Here is a 21,417-nt window from a genome sequence, read left to right on the forward strand (position 1 = left end):
CACACAGTCAAGGACATGCACATCTGCACACATATGTACATCAATCCCTCTCTCTTTCTGCCTGCTTCTGTCTGTCTCTGCTCCCCTCTCCCTCACACACAAACACCAAGAAACAAAGAGAATTCTTAAGAGAATCATAAAAAATAATGGTCACTAGGCAAGGATGCCAATAAAAAATGATTATGCAGATTTGAAAAGGTATCTGAGTTTTGAACAGCTTCTAAGGTTAGTTCCATGTCCCTACTAAGTTGTTTTGTGCAGAATGATGAATGATGTAACTGAACAGTGGAATTATTTTCATTTACATATTTAAAGAAAATACATAAATGTAAGCCTTATGTCCAGTGAACTTCCCTTGTGCTTTTTTTTTACTTCACACAAGTCGCCCTGCTGAATTTTATGAGGAACCAATGAACAGTAAGGGAGAGTGCATCACGAAGTAACACACAGTTTATCTATAAATGCAGAGAAGCAATTGGCACAGACAACTTTCACGTAACACCTGCAACCTAATCAGAACGTCAAGAAAGTGGGCCCTCGGCACACGCTTGCTCGAATTGGGGAGGCTGGGAAAGACTGCTGCACACTAAAGGCCTGCCTGGGCTACAGGGTGAGATCTGGTCTCAGAAATTCACATAAAGGAAGGGAAAAGAGACTGGCCCATCCCCTGGTGGAAAGGCCAGTGTGGAGCCCCGGCATGGCTGGTGACTCAAAGCAAGGGTGGTTCAGGTTTGGAATAGGGATGAGAACCATCCCAGACAATGAATAAAACAAAAGCCCAAAGTGCCTATTCTTGGCAAGCTAGATAAATGCATTCTCTAGTTGCTAAAAATTAACTTTCCAAAATAGACAAATGTGGTAGAGCCAGCCACATAGCATAAAATAGCATTTCCGTTGCATAATATTAACACACATACATACATAACATAAAATTAGCAGTACATTTCACCAAAAAATAATTGTGGGGCAAGAGAATAAAATGTATTCCAAAAGATGATGTGTAAATTATTGTCTATTCTCTAAAAAGTAAAATAATCAACTCTAAACAGATATCCAACCCTAAAAACTGTGCCCCACCTGTAATGCTATATACTAGCAACGTCAGGGATGGAAGATGCACACTTCTGAGAGATGGTAGTGGTTAACAGTGACATAGTTGTGAATCCTGTGACTGGAGAGGAGTGATGTTCCCCCACTCTAGAAGGTATGTAAGCTCAGTATGTGTGACTGCACAGGGCAAAGGTGTTTTATGTGTGCATGGATCACTCGGTCTATACACAATACCGTTACCATGAATAACCGTCTGCATACTGTACACAGTGAAAGAATTAGACCCATTGTTCTAAGTCTCCTCCATAAAATGTGAAGGCTTTATTTCCTGTTTGGAGAATTCTAAACTTCAAGAAAAGACAGCACTGTCCACAGATGCAGAACACATGCAAAAGATTTTTATTAGAACTTTTTTTTCTCTCCTGAGGCATTCCTGCTTTGGAATGAAACCAGCCTCTATGAATACTTAGCCCAGATCCTAGAAGCTGTTTGTAGATGTGTAAGACATGTGATAACTACAGCATAAAGGACAGGAGGTGGGCACTTTTTACACAAGTGTTTTCATCAAGGAGGGTTTACATTTTGCATGAAGCAGAAACAACATTAACTAGACGATGAAAAGTTGAAGGGATATATTATATTTCTAAAGAAACTAAATTTTGTGTGTGTGTGTGCATATTTCCGTGCATGCAGTTACACACATGTTGTGTGTGTGTGTGTGTGTGTGTGTGTGTGTGTGTGTGTGTGCGCGCGCGCGTGCACAGAGGTCAGAGGTAAGTCTCAGGCATGGTTCCTAGGAAGCTGTTCTTGTGGTTTGGTTTTATTTCTTTTTAATGTTTTTGTGACGCTTTGTGTGTCTGTGTTTGTGTATGGTCACACACTGTGTGTGTGTTTGTCACACACAGCATGAGTGTGTATGGAGCCAGAGGACAACTTGTGAGAATACGCTCTTTGGATTATGTGGGTCTGGGACTGAACTCAGGTCATTTGGCTTGAAGCTGGCTTTTTCCTTTAATTTTTGAGATTACAATGTAACATTTCTCCCTCCAAGCCCTCCACATACCCTTCCTCACTCACTCTCCTACAAAGTCATTCCCTAGAGACCACCTCTCTCACTCCCAGTGTTCCTCAGTTACCTATAGTTTGTTGTAAGGTTGAGACTTCATGGGCTTTTCCCTGTCCACTTGGACATGTCTCTGCTGTTTTAGCCTGGAGCTGCCATCTGTCCCTTCTCCCTGTCTCCAGCATGTGGCAGTTCTGCTGGGAAGAGCAGGTCATGAGTTGTACCTACCAGAAAGTTCCAATGTCGTTCTGACCAGACATCAGAAAAACAACAACAAATCAACCAAGCAAACAAACAAACATAAAACAACCCATACGCAGGGACACTGACCAAAACAACAGAGAATTCAGTGTCAAACAACCAGGAAAAACCTTGCACTTAACCAAAGATCACCCCCTTGGCTGGGGTAAGACCAAACAGAAGTTAGACAGTGTGATCTGGAGACAGCATCAGCTATGCAGGCCTTGAGAGGCTCTTGAATTTTCCCAGCAGGTCTGAAGACTGCCTGCAGGTACATGGCTGTATACACACTCAGAAGAGACCAGCATAGGTCTTGTGTAACTCTGAAGCTAGCTGAAGACAAGGCTTCAAGATACAGGGTAGAAATGTGAACTTCTTGCACAGTGAATGATGAATTCCAATCCACATCAAATTGACCTGAACAGGGCAGAAGCTTCGTTTAATCATATGCTTAAGTGCTGCCCCCGACCAATTCTGGCTGCCTCCTGGGCGGTACTGATGCAGGGTAATCTAGGAAGTCAGGCTCACAGCAATCTAAAGACGTTGATATAAAGTGGAGCACTTAGAAGGCCAGCCTCCTCAGTCTGGGTAAATCATCAAACAAGTGAGTAAAAGATCACAGTAACAAGCGCAGTTTCAGATGGTAGAACTTAACGCTTTGTTATAACAAACTCTCTAAATGTCTGGACTTCAAGAAAACAGCACAAGGTATATGACAAAGCAGTGACTCGAACGTAGGAGACAGAGGACCGATGACAGAGACAGCCTCTGAGGGGCTCAGACGCTGGAGACAGTGGACAAGGGTGAAGTATCATTAAAAAGGGGGGGGGGAGGTTGACAATAAATGAAATGACAATATCTCACCAAGCAGAAAATATTAGTAAAAGTATAGAAATTGATTAAAAGAACCAAACAGAAATTTTGTAATTGAAATGTGAAATGAAAAATTCACTGAGGGGTCTCAGTAACAGATTCTTTGTTACAAAAGAATAAATGAATTTTAGGATAAGCCCAACAAGATCATTTGCTGTCAATATTTCAAGGGAAATACTTTCAGTGACATGGAGAAAAAGTATCAGAATGCAGGGGCTGTAGCAAAGGCATACACAGAAGAACCCAGTCAGTGGAAACACTGTTAATAGAAAAGAATGATCATCTTAAATTAGAAAAACGAAACAAAACAAGACAGAAAAATAAGCCCAAACTAATAAAAAGAGGACTATAATAGATTTCAGAAAGGGAGTCAATGAAGGAGGAAACAGAAAGGCAATGGAGAAAAATTAAAGGCAGACATGTTTTGAGAGCATACCAGAATATGTCAGAACTCTAGGTGGGTTGACAAAGAAAATAATGAGAAGACAGACAGACAGACACACACACACACAAGAATGAAGGAGGGCATCACCACTGAACTTATACATTTTAAAATTAAGTCAGAAGGGTTAAAGGAAGCCGGGCAGTGGTGACGCATGCCTTAATCCCAGTGCTCAGGAGGCAGAGGCAGGTGCATCTCTCTGAGTTAGGGGCCAGCCTGGTCTACAGAGTGAATTCCAGAGTAGCCAAAGCTACACAGTGAGACCCCATCTCAAAAAACCAAGAAAGGGGGAAAGGTAAAGGAAACATCATGTGGAACTTTAGGCTAACAGATCAGACAGCAGAAATGAAAAGGACAAATTCCTATGAAGAAAAAAAATAACAATCTGAATTTCACAAGAAATAGAACATCTGAACAGACCCATAGTGGAATGCTTGAATTTGTAATTTAAAATACTCCCACAGTTAAAATCCAAGGCCCAGATATTTTTCCAGGGACATATTCTACAAGTCATGTACAAAAGAAAAATAATTATTTCAGCTCTCCCAGAAAACAGAGCCAGAGGGAATATTTTCAAATTATTCTGTGATAGTGTTAATGTGTACCCAAGCTAAAGACATCAAAATATACATACATACACACAACTTCAGAGGAAGTAACTGTAAGGGAAAAAAACTTGTATTTTTATGTTCTTCATAAGAATGGACAGCAGAACATCAGCGAGGTGAAACCAATAAGGTACAAAAAGATTCCACCAACTGAGCTATCCCAGGAGTACAAGGCTAGTTTGATATCAGAATGTTATCTCATACAATGCACCATTCAATAAAATAGAGTTTAAAAAGCCCACACGCATGTGAACAGAACTAGAAAGCATTTCTTTCCCAAATCCAACATCTATTTGGGATTAGAAAATAGAACAGGGGCTGGAAAGATGGCTCAGGGATTTATGAGCACTGGGTGCACTCTTCCAGAAGACCAGAGTCTGATTCCCAGCAGCCACATGGCTCCTCACAACCAGAGGGTTCAGAGGGTTCCATGCACCCCTCTTCTGGCCTCTGAGGGTTCCAGGCACTCCTGTGGCACACAAATATAACTACAAACAAGATACCCACACATGCAAAGTACAATTTTTTTAAATATGGGAAGCATAAAACCCTCTGCCTTTCCCAGAAGTAAGAAAGCTCTTCTCAACCTGGCATGAAAAGCTTCAAGGGACAGATGTGCTGGTTCTCAACCTTGATGGACAGCTGGAAGTCCATGACAGTGGCTGAGCGTTTCTATGAAGGAAAAAATGGCACAAACACACAAAGGAAATAAATCTGAAGTCTCAGAAGCATGTACGGATTTACAACATGGTAAAACGTTACATTCTTCTCCTGGTAAGATTGCGCCTCAGGCAAAAGTGCCAGTTCTTGCTGTCTGTTTGCTTTGTTCCAGAAGTCCTAGGTAGTTCAGGGAAGAAAAAAAGGCACAGTGATAAGAATTTTAACAAAATCATCTTTATAGACTGATTATCCTGTATGTAAAACTGAAGGAATGCATGTGCATGAGTACACATTTACACATGTGCACATGTGTAATCTATTTTTAAATGAAAAAATGTGGCACCTCCAAACTGTAGTGGAATACGTATTTTACAACAACCCACACCCAGGGGCTTGCGCAATGGCTCAGTGGGTAAGAGCCTCCTGCCAACAAGCCTGGAACCCTCTGACCTTCACAGGCAGCCCATGACATGCATGTGTGCATGCACACCTATAATAAATAAATGTAAAAAGTGGTCAGGTATGTATCTCAGTGGTAAGGTACTTCCCACAAGTGCAAGGCCCCAGAACCTTCTACAAGACTCAGTCACAGAAAAACACTGAAAAGGACTTGTGGGCTGGGGTGATTCAGTGGTAGAGCACCTTCCTACCCTGCAGGAGACCCCAAGTTCAACCCCTAGTACCATAGGGAGTGGACAAAATGAATGGCAAACCACATGCAGAGAAATTGTGCCTGATTTAGTTTTTTTGCTCTATTAAAATTTTAGTAGTGGATACATATGGATTTTATAGTCAGGAAATAAATGGTAAACATTAAACATTTTGGTTTCATTGAAAGTATCTCACACATCATTGATCATGTATTAGGTGAAGCTTGGCTTTGGAGTGGCCAATCAGGGTTTGAATGTCTGGGTTTCTTCCTAGCACAAGACCTAGGGGAAGTGACCTAGCCTCCCAGCCTCCATTTCCTCATCTGTACAATGGCACACGTCTGAAGAGTGTTATGAAGATGAATGGATGCTGCACAGACTCGCTAGCAAATTGACACTGCTCAGCACTCAGCATGTGGCCATTCCCACCATTGGGGTTGCTCTGTTAAGGAAGTCTTGTGCCTGAGCCCTTTGATCTACAAGTGACATCAGTTCTTAAGGCCACAGCGCCAGTGTCCACGTAGCAGGTGCCATCCAAGGGAGATGCGGTGTAAGCAGGGAGCTGGCAGTATCCCTTGACCTGAAATGCTTACTGGACCTTGCAGCCAAGGGACAAAAGCCAAAGGACAAAAGGCCAGAGCAGAAAGTGTGCTGGGGTGGGCTCTGGAAGAACCGATCGCGTGCATGAGTCTTAATTTAGCCCCATGTGATCATCTCCTCCACATGACCAGCCTTCCTCCATGTGATCATCTCCTCCATGTGACCAGCCTTCCTCCATGTGACCAGCCTTCCTCCATGTGATCATCTCCTCCATGTGACCGGCCTTCCTGAGCCGTCAGCTGCAGGCCAGACTCTGAGAGGGCAGAGAGCAGCAAATGACAACATGGCCAATGTTCTTTAGTCACTTCCGAGTCTTCTGGCATCATCTCCAAAGTCTTCTCATAGGACCAAAATGGTTCTGCAGGCTACCCAAATCTCAGTGGCAACAGGGACACCACCATGAGCTGGCTGATCTTATATTTGCAGTTAAATCTGAGAACCAGTAGACGTGTGTAAATTAAAAAGTTTTCACCTTACATCTATCTCACAAAACCACAAGTGAAAAATTTCCTAAAAGCAGTAAGACCTTTGAGACTTAGATTGAAAACTTTATCAACATAACAAAGAGTGATGGAAAATTTAAAATACTACTATGGCCTGTAGAAAAATGAAACTCGAATTGAGGTTTAGTAACAAAATAAGTATCTGTTAATGTTTCAAATAGAATCAGACTGTAAAATCAGTATCACACGTTGAACTAAACTCTTTAGCAAATACAGCAAGAATTTTTTTTCTTAGCTTATATTTGCATAGTGCTATGGGCCGCAGGAATATATCATAAGAACTCAGCTAGTTATGGCAAAGTCACTACCTGGAGGGATCAGGGAATTTCTCCAGAGGAAGCCAAATTCTAAGGAGTTTTTGGTGTTTTTTGGCTTGTTGTATATCAGCTGTACTCTATTATGAAAATCATGTGTGCCTTCATAGTTTTCCCAATTGACTTTTCCCTAAGAAGGGCCAACAGTGTGGACCGATCACTCTCTGGACATACACATTCCAGGTATCTTGAGAACAGGCTCAGGAAAGGCTTTCTCTGGAATCAGATATCTCCCTTAGCCATTTCAAGGACTAATGGTGATATGCTAACCGGTCATTAGCACTCAGTTGACCTCCTCTTTTACCACTCCCATTTTGGATTGTAAAAGAAAGCCTGGTGGTCACTGCCAGAGGAAAAATTCTTATCTGCCTTTATGACCCTGTAGAATTCAAGCCTGGTGACCTTGCTCGACCAGGGGCTTGATATAACTGGATTCTGGGGAGACTTAGGTAGAACGGAGATTGGAGGACGAAGAAAAGAAAAGAGGATGGAAGAACTAGATGGGTAAGAACTTGAGAGGAACAAACTGAGATGGGGAAGAACTAGATTGAAGGGCTAGAAGAGAGGACTAGAGGAACGAGATGGGAGATGAGGAAGAGCCAGATGGGACTCTGGAGAAGAGTACTAGCTAGATAAGAACAAGGTGAAAAGGACCTAGATGAGGCAGAATTAAGAGGGAGCAGTAGATAAACAGAGAAATCAGGCAAGAAAGGAGCTAGGCACGAGAGCAGAACTGGAGCTGTGTATACAGGATGTTATGCCAGAGGAATTAAAGCAAGTGGACTATAGAGCTCGGTGTGCTGAGATTCTGTTTCCTGAAAATAGTCCTCACCGTTAGCAGTTCTCTGTCCTGAGCCCCTGGAATGTATAATAGTAAGGCTGGTCCCGCTACTATTATACAACAGCATAGCTCTAGCTGATTATGATAATCAGTTGAAAAATGTAGAATAATAAATAATAAATTGACTGACTTTAATTTTCAAATGGACTAAATAGATTTACCATTTATTTTAGCCAAAATTAAAACTCAGTTTTAAGAGTCCATTTTTATTTATGGTTGTTGTGAGGTATGGCCATCAGAGGATAACTCGCAGGACTTGGAGTTCTCTTTTCACCATGGGTTCCCAGTTAGGGCGATCAAACTCAGGTCATCAGACTTCTGTGGAGAGTGCTTTTGCCCAATGAGATATCCCACAGGCCCCTAAATGAATATATTTTTAAAAGTAAACAGTTACATACATACAATAACATTATACAAGCCGAGATCATATTTAGGAATATATATTATATACATACATGCATGTAACAACATTTAATGAAAAAAAGAGGTCATGAATTTGAAAGAGAGCAAGTAGGGCATATGAGAGGGTTTGGAGGAGGGAAAGTGAAGGGGGAAATGATGTAATCATAATCTCAAAAATAAAAGAAATAATTTTAAAAAGTAATCAGATTTACTTAGGACACATAAATCTAGTTATTTTCTTTGTGCAAAGGTTTGCAACCATTCCTTTAAAATTGATAAGTAACATTTAAAACTGTATATTTAAAAAAAATTCCTCCAACTATTTTTATAAAGTAGGGTTTCAGGCTTGGTGTGGTCTCAGCCCTGGGGAGTGAGTTCAAGGTCAGCCTTGTTTGCATTCGGAGCTCCTGGCCAGCCAGGGCTACACAGTGAGACCCTGTTGCCAGAGCTATCTTGTGAGACACTGTCTCAAGAAAAGGGGAGGGATTCATGTATCCTAGGCTATCTTGTGAGACACTGTCTCAAGAAGAGGGGAGGGATTCATGTATGCTAGGCTGGCCTCAGACTATGTAGCTGAGGATAACCTTGAAGATTTGGTCCTCTTGCCTCCCAAGTGCTAGGGTTACAGCTGAGTGTTACTATGTCAGATTTTATGCACTCCTGAGGACTGAACCTGGGTCTTCATGCATGCTAGAGAATTGCTGTCTCAAGTGAGCTACATTCCCAGCCTGTTCCAATTTGTAGTATTATTATGGTATTGTTTGGGACCAATATATAATATTATTTATATTTATATGATGTATAATTTCAAAGAACATGAACAGCAGGCTGAGTCATCATCGTAAAAGGCCATATCACTTACCCCAGATGGTAATTCTCAGAAGGAATGGTCACCTTGACTTACCTATAAGGATCTGGTGAAACAGAATGTTATTCAATTCCAATATGGGGATAGCCCTGTCGTGAAGGTAGGTCACAAGGACATTTGAGTCTTAGTCAAGACTGATTCTGAATTGGAATCACAGTGTGAAAAACTGACAGAGAAAAAGATGGATTCCTCTCCAGGGCAGAGTGGGTGTTTGCAATGACAAAAAGTTATATCCACGGATGTCAGAGTTGTCTACACTGAGGTGTGTAGTGTCAACCGTACCCTGTGCACATTCTGTCCATTTTCCCAGGTTCAGATTGTAAGCAGTCTCTTGAATCTCTTTTGAAAGAAGGCAGATAAAACAATCAACTAATGAAGAGAATTAATTCCGACAGTCTGTGCAGAATGGCATCCTCTTGGCACTGCACTGTGCTTTTGTGTACTATGATTTTCTCCAGCCTCCCTGAAGGTTTCTGCCCAGGGTGACCTTGCTTGGACTTGGCTCTGTCTCAGGTTTCCTTTGTAACACATTGACAAACTTATTCTTGGGACACCTTGTGAGTTTGCAAGTCATGACCAGTTGGTTCTGACCAGCTTTACTCCCTAAATTTTTTAAAAGGTCAATAACTTGAGGTAACACATTCAGAAAAACAGCTCTCCAAGTTTTTAAGCCCCTTTATAAATCTTATCTTCATTTTCAAGGGCCTTTGAATACATGTTTTGTCCCATTTAGAAAACCAGTTAATTAAGCAACTTTACATGTGTTAAACTATACTTGCATATTGGATACTGTGGCAAAGTGCACTTAGCAACAGAGATACATTCTGAGAAATGCATGGCCAGCTGATGTTACTGTTTGAGCGCCACAGAATGCATTCAGAGGGCTTCTTGATACAACTAAAACACACAATAAACATGAGTCTGGCCCCAGTGTGCCACAGCACTTTTTTTTATGTCTAAGTAAGTTACATGCTCCAGGAGCAACCACTATCATCTTCAAGTACCGCACACGCTGCATACAGTGGCATGTGTTACTTTCATATGGCAGGCAGCACCTGGGCTTATTACACCAGAATCATCAGAGATATGTCAGGGATGTATTGTGTTGCCATTACAATGGCTATGAACTTACTCTTAGGAAGGTGTCTGCTCCATTGTAATTACATGGACTGCTAGTGACTGAATCATGTGTAAATGGTGCATGGCTCTGTGCTGTTTTCATGAATCCTTTGGGTGTATACTTGGGATCTCTATTTTCCATTTTATTTTGGAAAAAATTCACACCAACAGGAAACTGAAAAAGTGTATTGTTTACCCTTCTTAGACTGTGTTAAGATTTTATTACATTTACTTTGCCTTTTCTATTAATTTTTCGTGAGCTATCTGAAGATGAATTGTAGGTACCACAGCATTCCAACCTTTGGTACTTCTGTATGTATCTCTTGCAGACAGGCTTTTCCCTATATACTACCATGTTATTACTTTACCTAAGAAAGTCAGCATTGAGGCAAAAAGTGTCTAATGAACTCATAGTCAAATTATCTAATTTCCCCCAAAATGCTTTTTAGGTTTTTAATCTACAGAACCAATAAAATCAAGCATTCCATCTAGTTGTTATATCTCTTGAGAATCCTTTCATCTAAAACAGCACCCTGTATTTACTTTGACGGTGTTGATATTTTTAAATATTGAGGTCATCCCAAATAACGTCCCAAAGTCTAAGTTAATCTTATTTCTTCATGATTAGATTCATTTTTACATTTGGACAAGAATATAAGATGTGTGTGTTTCTAGTAGCACTCTTCACATGACAAAGGAAAATATTAGTGTTCCGTTGTTGCTAATACTATCCACGACGTCCTGGCTTTGGTGGCATTCATTAGATTTATTCCTATAAAATACATTTTCTTTGTTTCAAAATAGTTTTTAGATGTACTTATTTGATGTATACAAATGTTTTACTTATATGTGCGTCTGTGTTCCTTGTGCCTGGTGCCTGCAGAGGTTACCAGAGGGCATCAAATGTTTTCCGTAGGAGTTATGGAGAGTGGGAAGCTGCAGAGTTGGTGATGGAAACTGAACCTGGGTCTTCTACAAGTACAGGAAGTGTTCTGAAGGGCTCAGCCATCTCTCTACCTTCTATTTTCTGTTTTTAGCTGAGGTGTTGGAGAACATTTATTTTGTTTCCCAGCAGCTTTCTATCCAATAGTAAGCATGTCAACACCAATAGTTGTTACAATTGACAGTTACAAAATGTTACCTTCAGTATTTTCTACCTTTTCCAATAAAGCTTTTCCAGCAACATACCCACTGTTTTTTTTTTTTTTATTCCCAGGGATTAGATTTTTTTTAAATCCATTAATATTATTGCATTATTTTTGACACTCAAAAATTCTCAAACTTAGCAAGTTGGAGTTCATCTGTCCTATCTCAAACCAAGTAGCAGACTTTTAGATTTGTAGATTTCTAACAGAAGTCAGCAGTTTTGAGAACTTTCCAAAACAAACCATTTTAGTATCAAGTTTACTTTTCAATAGTCAAAGATCACGGATTTCATTTTCCCAAAAATTTCAATGTATATAGTCATTCTGGTCAAGTTAGGCCCAAGGACTTTTTCTGACAAATAGAATCAAAACTCTAGGGAAACTCTGAATACAGTTCAAGGATAGGCTTCCAGCAAAGATGTCTTCCACTACAGTTGAACACAGAGTCCCAGGCTACCAGTAAAAATACTGTCACAGAAACAGTACTTGTGCTTTTTTTTTTTTCTCAACTGTCCTGTATTTTTAGAAACCATGACAAAAAGTTACCTTTTAAATTTTAATGTGTAATTTTAACTTGAATCTCAACAAATAAATTGCTTGTGTTATATCCAAGTCTTTTGAACAACTTTTCAAATATATTTTAAAAATTAACATCCATATATAATGCTGTGTGTGACCTGGCTGAACAGAAAATGATTTTTAAAATATTCATGGCCATTTAAATGATAAAAAGGGCAGGCTCAAGTACAATGACATTGACATACAAATTTGCTTCCTTGGCATCCACGGTTCCCTTCCTCCTCTGAGACAGTGCATGATGTCTTTTCTGGGGATCCTCATAAGTCTGAAGAAGCTGACTCCACTTTTCTGGACCCAGAGCTTGATCAAGGGTAGACATGTAACTTCGTCAAGTGGAGTCAGGGAGAATCTCAGGCCTGGCCTGAAAATACTGGCATATACATTTTATCTTTTCTGCTAGACACGGACAAAGACTCACTGCCCCAGAGACTTCTAACCTTTACCTCTGTTTTATTGTTCATTCATCTGTTTATATCATAATCGTTTATGAATATCTATCACGTGCTAAATGGAATGAACAAGCTAACTGCTGTTTAAATATGAAGCTGAATAAAACATGACCAATTAATTGACATTTATATCTCAGCCAAGTGTGCTCGGTGGCTCACACTTATAATCCTACTACTTGTGAGAAGAAATCCTAAAAAAAAAAAAAAAAAAAAAAAAAGATATCCAATGGAGGAAACATGTTAGAAGATCAGTAGGTCAATATTCATGACTCACGTGACTTTAGAGATGGATCAGACTGGCTGTTTTGGATAAAATCTTAGCTAAGTAGAGTGCTTAAACATACAACCCCTTTAAATTATGGTACATATATGTCTGTGCATGTGAGCATGGTGTCCATGGAGGACAGAGGCATCAGCTTCTCTGGGGCTGGAGTTACAGGCAGTTGTGAGCCTCCTGATGTGGGTGCTGGGAGCTGAACTCCTCCTGATTTTGGGTCTTTGAGTACACATGCCTAACTGGTGAACCACCCAGACCCCAGATGTATCCTTTTAATAGAGCAGATAATGTTAAGTATATCAGTTTATTCCAAACCACTCAACTAGTTGGGGTTTGGGTAAAACTACTTGCTGCAACCCAATTGCAAAAGGTAGGACTTAAAAGTTTCTTTCATCACCGCTAGCATCTAAATCCAAAGTACAACCTTCCCTTGAATCCAGGTTTCTTATTGCAGAGAAATACATACTTGAATGTTAAAATAATAGCATCTTTTATGTTACACTAAATGACTATCAAGATCATCTTAAGGACAAGACACAATAGCACCTTGTGCCCTGAAACTGCTTCTCAGGGACTAACTCCAGAGAAACAGAAGCAATAGAATATGTATAAGAAGATTTAGTGGATTGGCTTATACAATATGGGATTACCAGGTAGTTAAAACGGCTGTCTCCACACTGTCGAGAGGCTAACCTAGTAGTTTCAGTCTAGAGCTAACTGCCTCAGCAGCCTCAATCTGGCAATGAAGGACTAGAAGCCCTGGAGAACTGCTGGTCTTCAGTTCTTACTAGAAGGGTAAAATGGGCTCAGAAGTCAGGGAAGGGTGCAACAGCAGCGGCCAGAGCAGAGGAGATGCTCTCACCAGAGATGGGGGAGGCAGGCCCACAACTTCCCCCCTCAGCCCACTTTTTATCTGGGCCACTTTCTGGTAGATGCTGCCTTCCTTAATGGGGTGCCACTATAAAGGAGGGTCTTCCTGCCTCAGTCAACCCTTCTAAGAATTATCCTGATGGATTGGCTCAGAAGCATGTCTCTGACAACCAAGTTTTACCATCACAATCCTAGTTTGAAAAATCTGCATACAAACCACACACTCACCATTACTACCCATCTGATTGGATTATACATGGAACGTAAAATTCTAAATCTGAGAATTTAGAGCAGGTTTTTGCAACCAGCTGAGAGAATGTATTTCTAAAGAGTCATTAAATTCACCTGGGAACTTTCCCCAAGTGAACACACTCCTCCTTTGCCCTGGGTTCTCCCTTACAAACAGCAGCCATCCTGTGCTCTTGCTCAGTGTGTTCTCTCACTTACCACAGGGTGGAAAAAACACTTAGACCTGTGTGTGATTTACAGGGTTGAAAAAAGGGCCTTGAAGCAACACCCTGTGAGGATAAAATCTTCACGCTGGTGGAGGGTAACCTGAATCATTAAACTGTTGTATATGCTATTTATAAGTGTTATTATCAACTGTGTTTTCTATTGCTGGCCAAAATGAGAAAGATGAAAATTATTACTAAATGCAAATTTAACTTAAATGAAAATGTGGATTGGGCATTGTAAGTTGATATCAAGTAGCTTCTGATGCCAAGGAAAATGTAAAGATGTGAAAAATCCAAAGCCTTGGCCACATATAAAACTCAGTTCGGAGGTGCAGCATTTGCTCATTACACAAGGCATCCAAATGTAGGGTGTGGGGGGTCCTCACACTATTGTCACTTAAAGCATTTCATCCTAAGCTTCAGAAACATGACCAAGAGACCAAGCAGGAATAGCAGATTCGAGGGCAGCTAGGAGTTGAAGCTGTCATTTTACTCCATTTAAGTTATACCCAAGAAGCACAAGGGAACAGAAAAATTACATGACAGGATAGCTTTCAGTTATTTTTGTCAACCTAAAATGTGCTGCGTAATTCTCCACTTCCCAGTTTTATCACTGAAGCTGACTCAGGGTTTAGCTTGGCTTTGTCCGGAATGGTAAAATTGCAGAGTTGTGAGATAACGATTCTACATGCCCTGTAGATGTCCCTGCACTCTGAGAAAGCCTTAGTGTGGATTTTACTTTTCTCACACTCCTATTAAGACTATGTAGTATGAGTTCTTAATTTAAAACAGTAGGGATTTTTTAAAAAAGCCTGCTTTTTTATTAACCCTCAAAAAAAAAAAAAAAATCCTGACTTTCCCCCCTCCAGGCCACAAGATTTATTTACTGCTGACAAAAAAAACAAAACAAAAAAACAAAAACAAAAAAAAAAAAAACATTGAAAGAACTCTGATGGGAGTTTAGGCCCCAGCACCAGAGAGAGCACCACAGGGGGTGGGGGTGGAGGTGGGGGTAGTGGCCCTGAGGACTCTGAGAGGAATCAAGGCCTCTTGATATATCTATATATCTAAAGATACATAGATATATCACCATAAAAGAGACACTTCGGAGGTCTCCAAACGTTAAAAATGTAATATTACTTGAAAAGTTAAAAGCCTTGTCAAGACCGTATCTTAGTAAATTCTTTGAGTTACAGAAAATTCACACCCAGCACAAGGATTTCCAGTGTTGGCTGACAGAAATTAAAACGTAGCCAATACACGTTCTTTTTAAATCATAGACTTGGGGCAGGAGGGTGTTCTTAAACTGAACCTTGCAAGCCAGAAGCAACCTTTAGGCCCAGGCATCCCTGGCCGCAAGGTCCCCTCCGCCGAGTGGCCGGTTCAAATCAACACCTTGCAACCAGCCTGAGCGAGGCGCTCGCCGCCCCGGCCCGCTTGCACGCCAGCGCAGCTCCCGGGTCTGCGTCCCAGCGTGCACACCGAAGGTCCTGGTCAAGTTTTAGAATGTGGGCTCACATTCGCCAAGTCCACCCGGCGGAACCCACTGGTCCTGCTCCCGGGCGGCGGCTGACGCGACGTGGCCAGCAGCCAGGACAGGGCTGATCCCTCAAGAAAAGCCGATTTCTCTCCTCCGACGTGAACGTCGCACGCTTCTCCCCGCTACCGGCAGAGCTCAACCCGCAGGGGTCCTATGCCTCAGCCCGCTGGAACACACCAAGCGTTAGGACCGCGCGGGAGCCGCCGGAGCCCGGCAGCCCAGCAGAAACTGGGCGTGGCTTCTCGGAGAGGGCGGCTCCCGGGAGAGGCACGGGGGTTACGTCACGCCGACTCTGGACGTCGATTGGCTGGAGTGCGGTGCGCGGAGCCCGCCAGCGTCTCCGCCCAGCCCCGCAGCTCCACCTCCTCTCCAAGCCGCTCTGCCGGCGCTGGCTCGAGAAGGAACCGCTCAGGCCGTCGCCGCCCGCCCGGTGCGGACGCGGAGAAGGAGGCGGAAGGAGGTCGCGCTGGTCCGCTTGCTCCTCCCGCACCCGGCTCCCCAGCAGGCGCGGCGCCCGGGGGAGGAGCCGCCGCCGCGGGCACGCCCCGCCGCCGGCCAGGGGCGACGCCGCCGGCCGGCCACCGCCCCCCTCGCCGGCGAGACCCGCCCCCGGCCCGCCCCGGCGGCATGGAGGGGCCGCGTTCTTGACGGCCGTGCCGCCGCCCGGGCTCTCGGCTCCTCCCGCCGCCCCCGCTCCCTCGCTCGCATGTCCGCGCCGCGGTAGCCGAGGATGCTGAGGATGAAGCTGCCGCCGAAGTCGACGCACCCCAGCGAGCCGCCACCCGACGCGGAGGAGCCCGAGGCGGACGCGAGGCCGGGCGCAAAGGCGCCGCTGCGCCGCCGCCGCGATTGCCGCCCGCCGCCGCCGCCCACGGGCCTGTCGCGGGGCCCCCCTCCGCCGCCGCCGCCGCCGTCGCCGCCGCCCCGGGGGCTCGAGCCGCCTGTTGCTGACGGGCCGACGGCGGGCGCGGGCATGCCGGGCGGCGGCGGGCACGCGGCGGCGCTGCGCGAGCAGGAGCGGGTGTACGAGTGGTTCGGGCTGGTGCTGGGCTCGGCGCAGCGCCTGGAGTTCATGTGCGGGCTGCTGGACCTGTGCAACCCGCTGGAGCTGCGCTTTCTCGGCTCGTGCCTGGAGGACTTGGCGCGCAAGGACTACCACTACCTGCGCGACTCCGAGGCCAAGGCCAACGGCCTCTCGGACCCAGGGTCGCTGTCCGACTTCCGAGATCCCGCCGTGCGTTCGCGCCTCATCGTTTACCTGGCGCTGCTGGGCTCGGAGAACCGGGAGGCCGCCGGCCGCCTGCACCGCCTCCTGCCCCAGGTGGACGCGGTGCTCAGGAGCCTGTGCGCCACTGGGGCCGAGGGCTCGCGGGGCAGCGTGGAGGACGAGCCGGGTGGCGATGGCGAGCAGGACGCGGAGAAGGACGGCCTCGGCCCGGAAGGCGGCGGCTGTGCCGAGCTGGGGACTGGAGGCGGGCTTGGCTTCAGGGCCCAGGAGGAACTGCTGCTGCTCTTCACCATGGCTTCGCTGCACCCGGCTTTCTCCTTCCACCAGCGGGTCACCCTGAGGGAGCACCTGGAGAGGCTCCGCAGCGCGCTCCGCGTGGAACCCGAGGACGCGGAGGTGGAGCCCTGCAACTTTGCGGGCTCCAGGGCCCAGGTAAGGCACTCGGAGATGCCGAGGAGTGGCGGTGCGGGCGGTCGCGGCTCCGGCCCCGCCCTCGGAGCCCCCAGAATCCAGCTCCGATCCCAGCCTCTGCAGGTGTCTTGGAATAACCACGCCACGGCCCTCGGCCCGGGGTAGCCCTCTCACTTTCTTGGGCGGCTCAGTTCCAGTCACCCGCATACACATACAAGCCACCCGCCATAACAGAATGCTCTAGAAGTCTCTACGTGCACGAGTTGCCACGGAAAACGTGGAGCACCCTGACCCGAGACCTCGGATGAGGAGGCTTGTGGAACGTTTTGGGCTTTGAGCATTGGGGGCGCTAGGTGCAAGGGAAAAACGAAGCGCTAGAGGGGCCTGTCATCCGCAGTCTGGCCCTGGGTGGTCTGTCTTGTCAGCCTGCTTAAAACCGCCTTACCCTTGGCACTCCCAGGGTACTGACCTTGCCTATGCCATAAGGGGCTTTTCATGATTAGTGTGTACCAGTTAAAAAAAAGTTCGAATAGGTCTTTTGGCTTCTACTCATAGAACTTTGTTATTCTCGGGGGCGGGGGGCGGGGATCTATGGAGACGCATGAATTGGCTGACCCAGGTCTAACACTGGTCATCTGGGTAAAAGGCCTGGGATCGCCTGACCAAGCCTTTAACAAAATTGCCAAGTAAGCTTTCCTAAGGGGCTTGACTTTGCTTCCAGATTTGGGTCTGGTGATCTTAGATCTTTACTATAGGCATGAACGATATCTAAAAGAGTTATTAAAACACCACATTTAGTACGTTGGAATCCACTTGTCGCAAACATTAAAGCATTTTTTACAGTTTTGAAAGCAATTTAGGCCCAATAAACTGCGTAAGGATGCGATTTAATGGAGGATTGGGGATAGGTTTCAGTTGCAGTAAAAACTAGATTAACATTTTGTTTTTGTGGATCAGATCTTTTGAAAGGTATAGATTTGGATGTCATGCTTTTCCACTTTAAGAAGGGTGATTTCCCTTCCCTCCTTGCTTGAAAGTTAACATGTATCTGAAATCATTCAGTATCCTAGAACTCAAATTGAACATGTGTTTCGGTAATGATTGGATAGACTCATTACCCAAGGACCCAGGGCATTTAGGACCAATCTCAAATGGCCTTAGGGACAATCTAGGCCAGGCTCTTCATTTTATCCACCACACTTTTGTGAAGTGACAAGTTCATGATTTATTATAAATGTTACAAAACCCAGATGTACTAAAGCTAGTACTGTGCATTTTCTTGGTGATTATAAAATCATACCATCTTCTATTACCAGCATACACGTGTGTGTAGTAATGGTAAAAGCTTAATTCACCCTTAAGCCTACTCACTAAATACGCCTGAAAAGATACGCCACTGAGCTGCTAAATTTAGAGAAGAAAGCATGAATTCAGGATCAGTGTGTAAATGTTTTAACTTGCTTTCTTGTGACAATATAAAGATAACCTTAAATTTGGTCCGATGAAAATGCCCCACAATGGAACAATTTACATCATTCCATTCACACTATACCAACACAGGTACATTACTGACTGCAGGATTTTAACTGCCAGGAGTCTCCTTCCTTTGCTTTTAAAGTGAGTGTTGTAAAGCAGACTGAGGGATAGGCATGTGCTGATCAGAGTAATGAGATTTTTATCTTGACTGCAGAGCATGGCCTTTTCTGGCCACCAGTGAATGCTGGGAGGAGTGGACAAAGATTGGGCATGCTGCCATTAATTTCAGCACATCATCACTTCTCAGGAAGTGGGAGTAGGGAATAAATCCTACAGGGATTTATTTGTATGTGCTACACGAGACACTGGGGCTATTGCTTAGCACTTGGTGGTATGCCGAGCATATTTCTCCAGCAGTTGTTTATGTCTGATGAAACTGCTAAGATCCCACCTCCCGCTGACGCTGGGTTCGCCCTTGACGTTTGAGCGGACCTCGATGCTCGGCCGTCCTGCTTGAGGCTGCTGGTGCAGGTGGGCTGGTTACCTGCCGATTCCCGCGGTCCAGCCCAGCTGTTGCTCGGCCCTGGCTGACCAAAGCGCGCGCAGGGCAGGGCGCGGGCGGATCCGCAGGGAGAGGGCTGGGGCGCGCAGGGTCCGCCGGCCGCCGTGGGGCGCGGGGTCCGCCCGCCGCAGGGTCCGCCCGCCGCCGGCCGCCGTGGGGCGCGGGGTCCGCCCGCCGCCCGGCTGGGCTGCCCCTCCTCCGCCCGGCAAGATGGCGGCCGCGCGGCCCACGTGACGAGCGCTGGCCCCGCCCTGGCCCGGAGCCTCGGCCCGGTTGGAAGTAGAGGTGGGGAACCACGTGGGCCCACGGTTGGGGAAGGTTTAGACCCGGTAACCGGGAAAGGGGAAGTTGGTGGGGATGCATTTAATTGCCCCGGAAGTAACTTCGGTTGCAGGTATGCAGCTTCTCATTGCTTAAGGACCATATTTGTCTTTTATTAGTTTGTGACCAAGGGAAGCGTGTTTACCTGCCCTCAATGGATGACGAAAAAAATGAACTCTTAATTGTTTTGCTAAAGTATACTGGTCTAGAATACTGAACCTAGTTTTAGAATTGTACCTAATAACTATATAGCGGATTTGTTTATTTTTTTTAAAGCTAATGACATTTATGGGTAGAACATGTGCTGTAATGCCAGCTTTATGTTAGTGCTGTGCTGAAGGCCATCAAGTCCAGCACACAGTGTCTTTCCATGAGCTGTGTTAGTACTTGGTGACAAGTCCCCAAGTATCCCCAGAGTGTGCACACTAGTCCACATCAGAGAAGCAAGTACAGTGTGGTTTTACTCCTAGAAGTGACAGTTCATAGCTTTTAAAATGGGATTTGGATAATTCTGTTAGTGGTATTAAATTTCAGTATTGGTGCTCCTTTTAGAAGACTTGCACGTAAATCTCACTTTCTTCCCAGCTGCAGTGGACAGCCATTAACTCGTATGGGATTCCACAAATAAAATAGGCCAAGGAACAGTAGTAGGAATACTTATTAACGGTGTCCTAGGAAACTTGTATAGTTCTTTGTTGGAGTTCTCATAAGTGGAAAATAGCTGAAAACACATGATGTTAAACATAAGTCTTTCCTGCTATTAAGAAGGCAAACCATAAAGACGTAGGAACAAAACCCAGTGTAGCTTTAGAAGTACTAGCTTTATTATTAGTTCATTGAGAAGACAGGTATGCTCCTGTGTCTGAGTGAATAAAGGCACTCAAACTATTCATGAGCATGCACTGCCTGATTTTAGAGGTTTATCCCTTGACTAGGAATGCAAAGGTGTAAGAAACAAACCACGTTGGTTATCATTTGGTCTGCTTGGCTGCAGCAAAGAATAAAAGCAGCAGCTGTGATATAGAAACCGTTGGAAGAGACTTTTTACATTCAAGTAGTCGAAGTAGTCATCATTTTAGTTGGCAGATAATTACCAAGATAAGTACCTGGTTCCTTACACAGTGATTTTTCTCCTGGGATGCAGGAGGTGTAGAAGGAAGCAAGTGCTCTCCCTCCAGCTAATCCCCCCGCCCCCCGCTGCACGGTGCCTTTGTTCTGTGGAGAGGGATGGGGTTTGGTGTTGTAGAGATCTCAGAGACAGAGAGAGGAGGGACGGGAGAGCATGCTCCATAAAGGCCGTTCCGGGGAGGGGGCTTGGAGCTTGCTTTCCCAGCTCAGGGACTTAGTCAGCCAACCTAAACCTGAGCTTCATACTGTCTGTAAAACGGAGAGTGACTACTTCCTTTTGAGGTTGTGGTGATCGGATTAAGTAGCAAGTTGCAAAATAATTTACATACTATTTTGAATACATTCTCAGGCTAGTGCAGTTTTCTTGAACACTACATCATGATTTTTTATTTTCAGGAAAGTGGGGTCTTTTTGTTTTTAATACTTAAAATCCACAAGGTACAGTGCTTTATATGCTTGTTGCTGATTCTAAATAGATTGGTTTTCAAGAAGGATACATTGTTGAAAAGGTAGTATTTTGTTTTCAAGAAGGTTACATAGTTGAAAAGATAGTATTTGAGAGGTTTATTTAGGAAAACTGTTTTCTTAATACTTAACATTGTAAAAAATCTTTTAAAACCCCAAAGATGAAATCCTCTTACTAATCATTTCTTTTAGTGTTGAATTTGAGACTATAAATGGAAGGAAATACATAATTTGAGTTAGTTATTAACTCCTGTGCATCTGTAATCTACTTATATTTT

The 21,417-nt window shown here is 44.4% G+C and overlaps 1 protein-coding gene across 10 annotated transcripts in view; it reads left to right on the top strand.

Moving 5' to 3' along the window:
- The first annotated feature begins 16,146 nt into the window (after positions 1-16,146).
- Zcchc2 (zinc finger CCHC-type containing 2) overlaps positions 16,147-21,417 on the top strand; it is a 46,897-nt gene continuing 41,626 nt past the window's right edge. For 4 of the 10 annotated variants that reach the window (XM_076547197.1, XM_076547198.1, XM_076547201.1 and 1 more), the window contains exon 1: positions 16,148-17,208. In XM_076547197.1, the coding sequence (XP_076403312.1) occupies positions 16,279-17,208 (930 nt within the window). In that variant the 5' untranslated portion in view covers positions 16,148-16,278. Of the gene's footprint in view, positions 17,209-21,417 lie in introns of all 10 variants that reach the window. The other 6 variants (XM_076547200.1, XM_076547205.1, XM_076547204.1 and 3 more) reach the window with 3 other exon arrangements.

This window comes from Peromyscus maniculatus, chromosome 11, assembly GCF_049852395.1.
Source record: "Peromyscus maniculatus bairdii isolate BWxNUB_F1_BW_parent chromosome 11, HU_Pman_BW_mat_3.1, whole genome shotgun sequence".
Taxonomy (NCBI): Eukaryota; Metazoa; Chordata; class Mammalia; order Rodentia; family Cricetidae; genus Peromyscus; species Peromyscus maniculatus.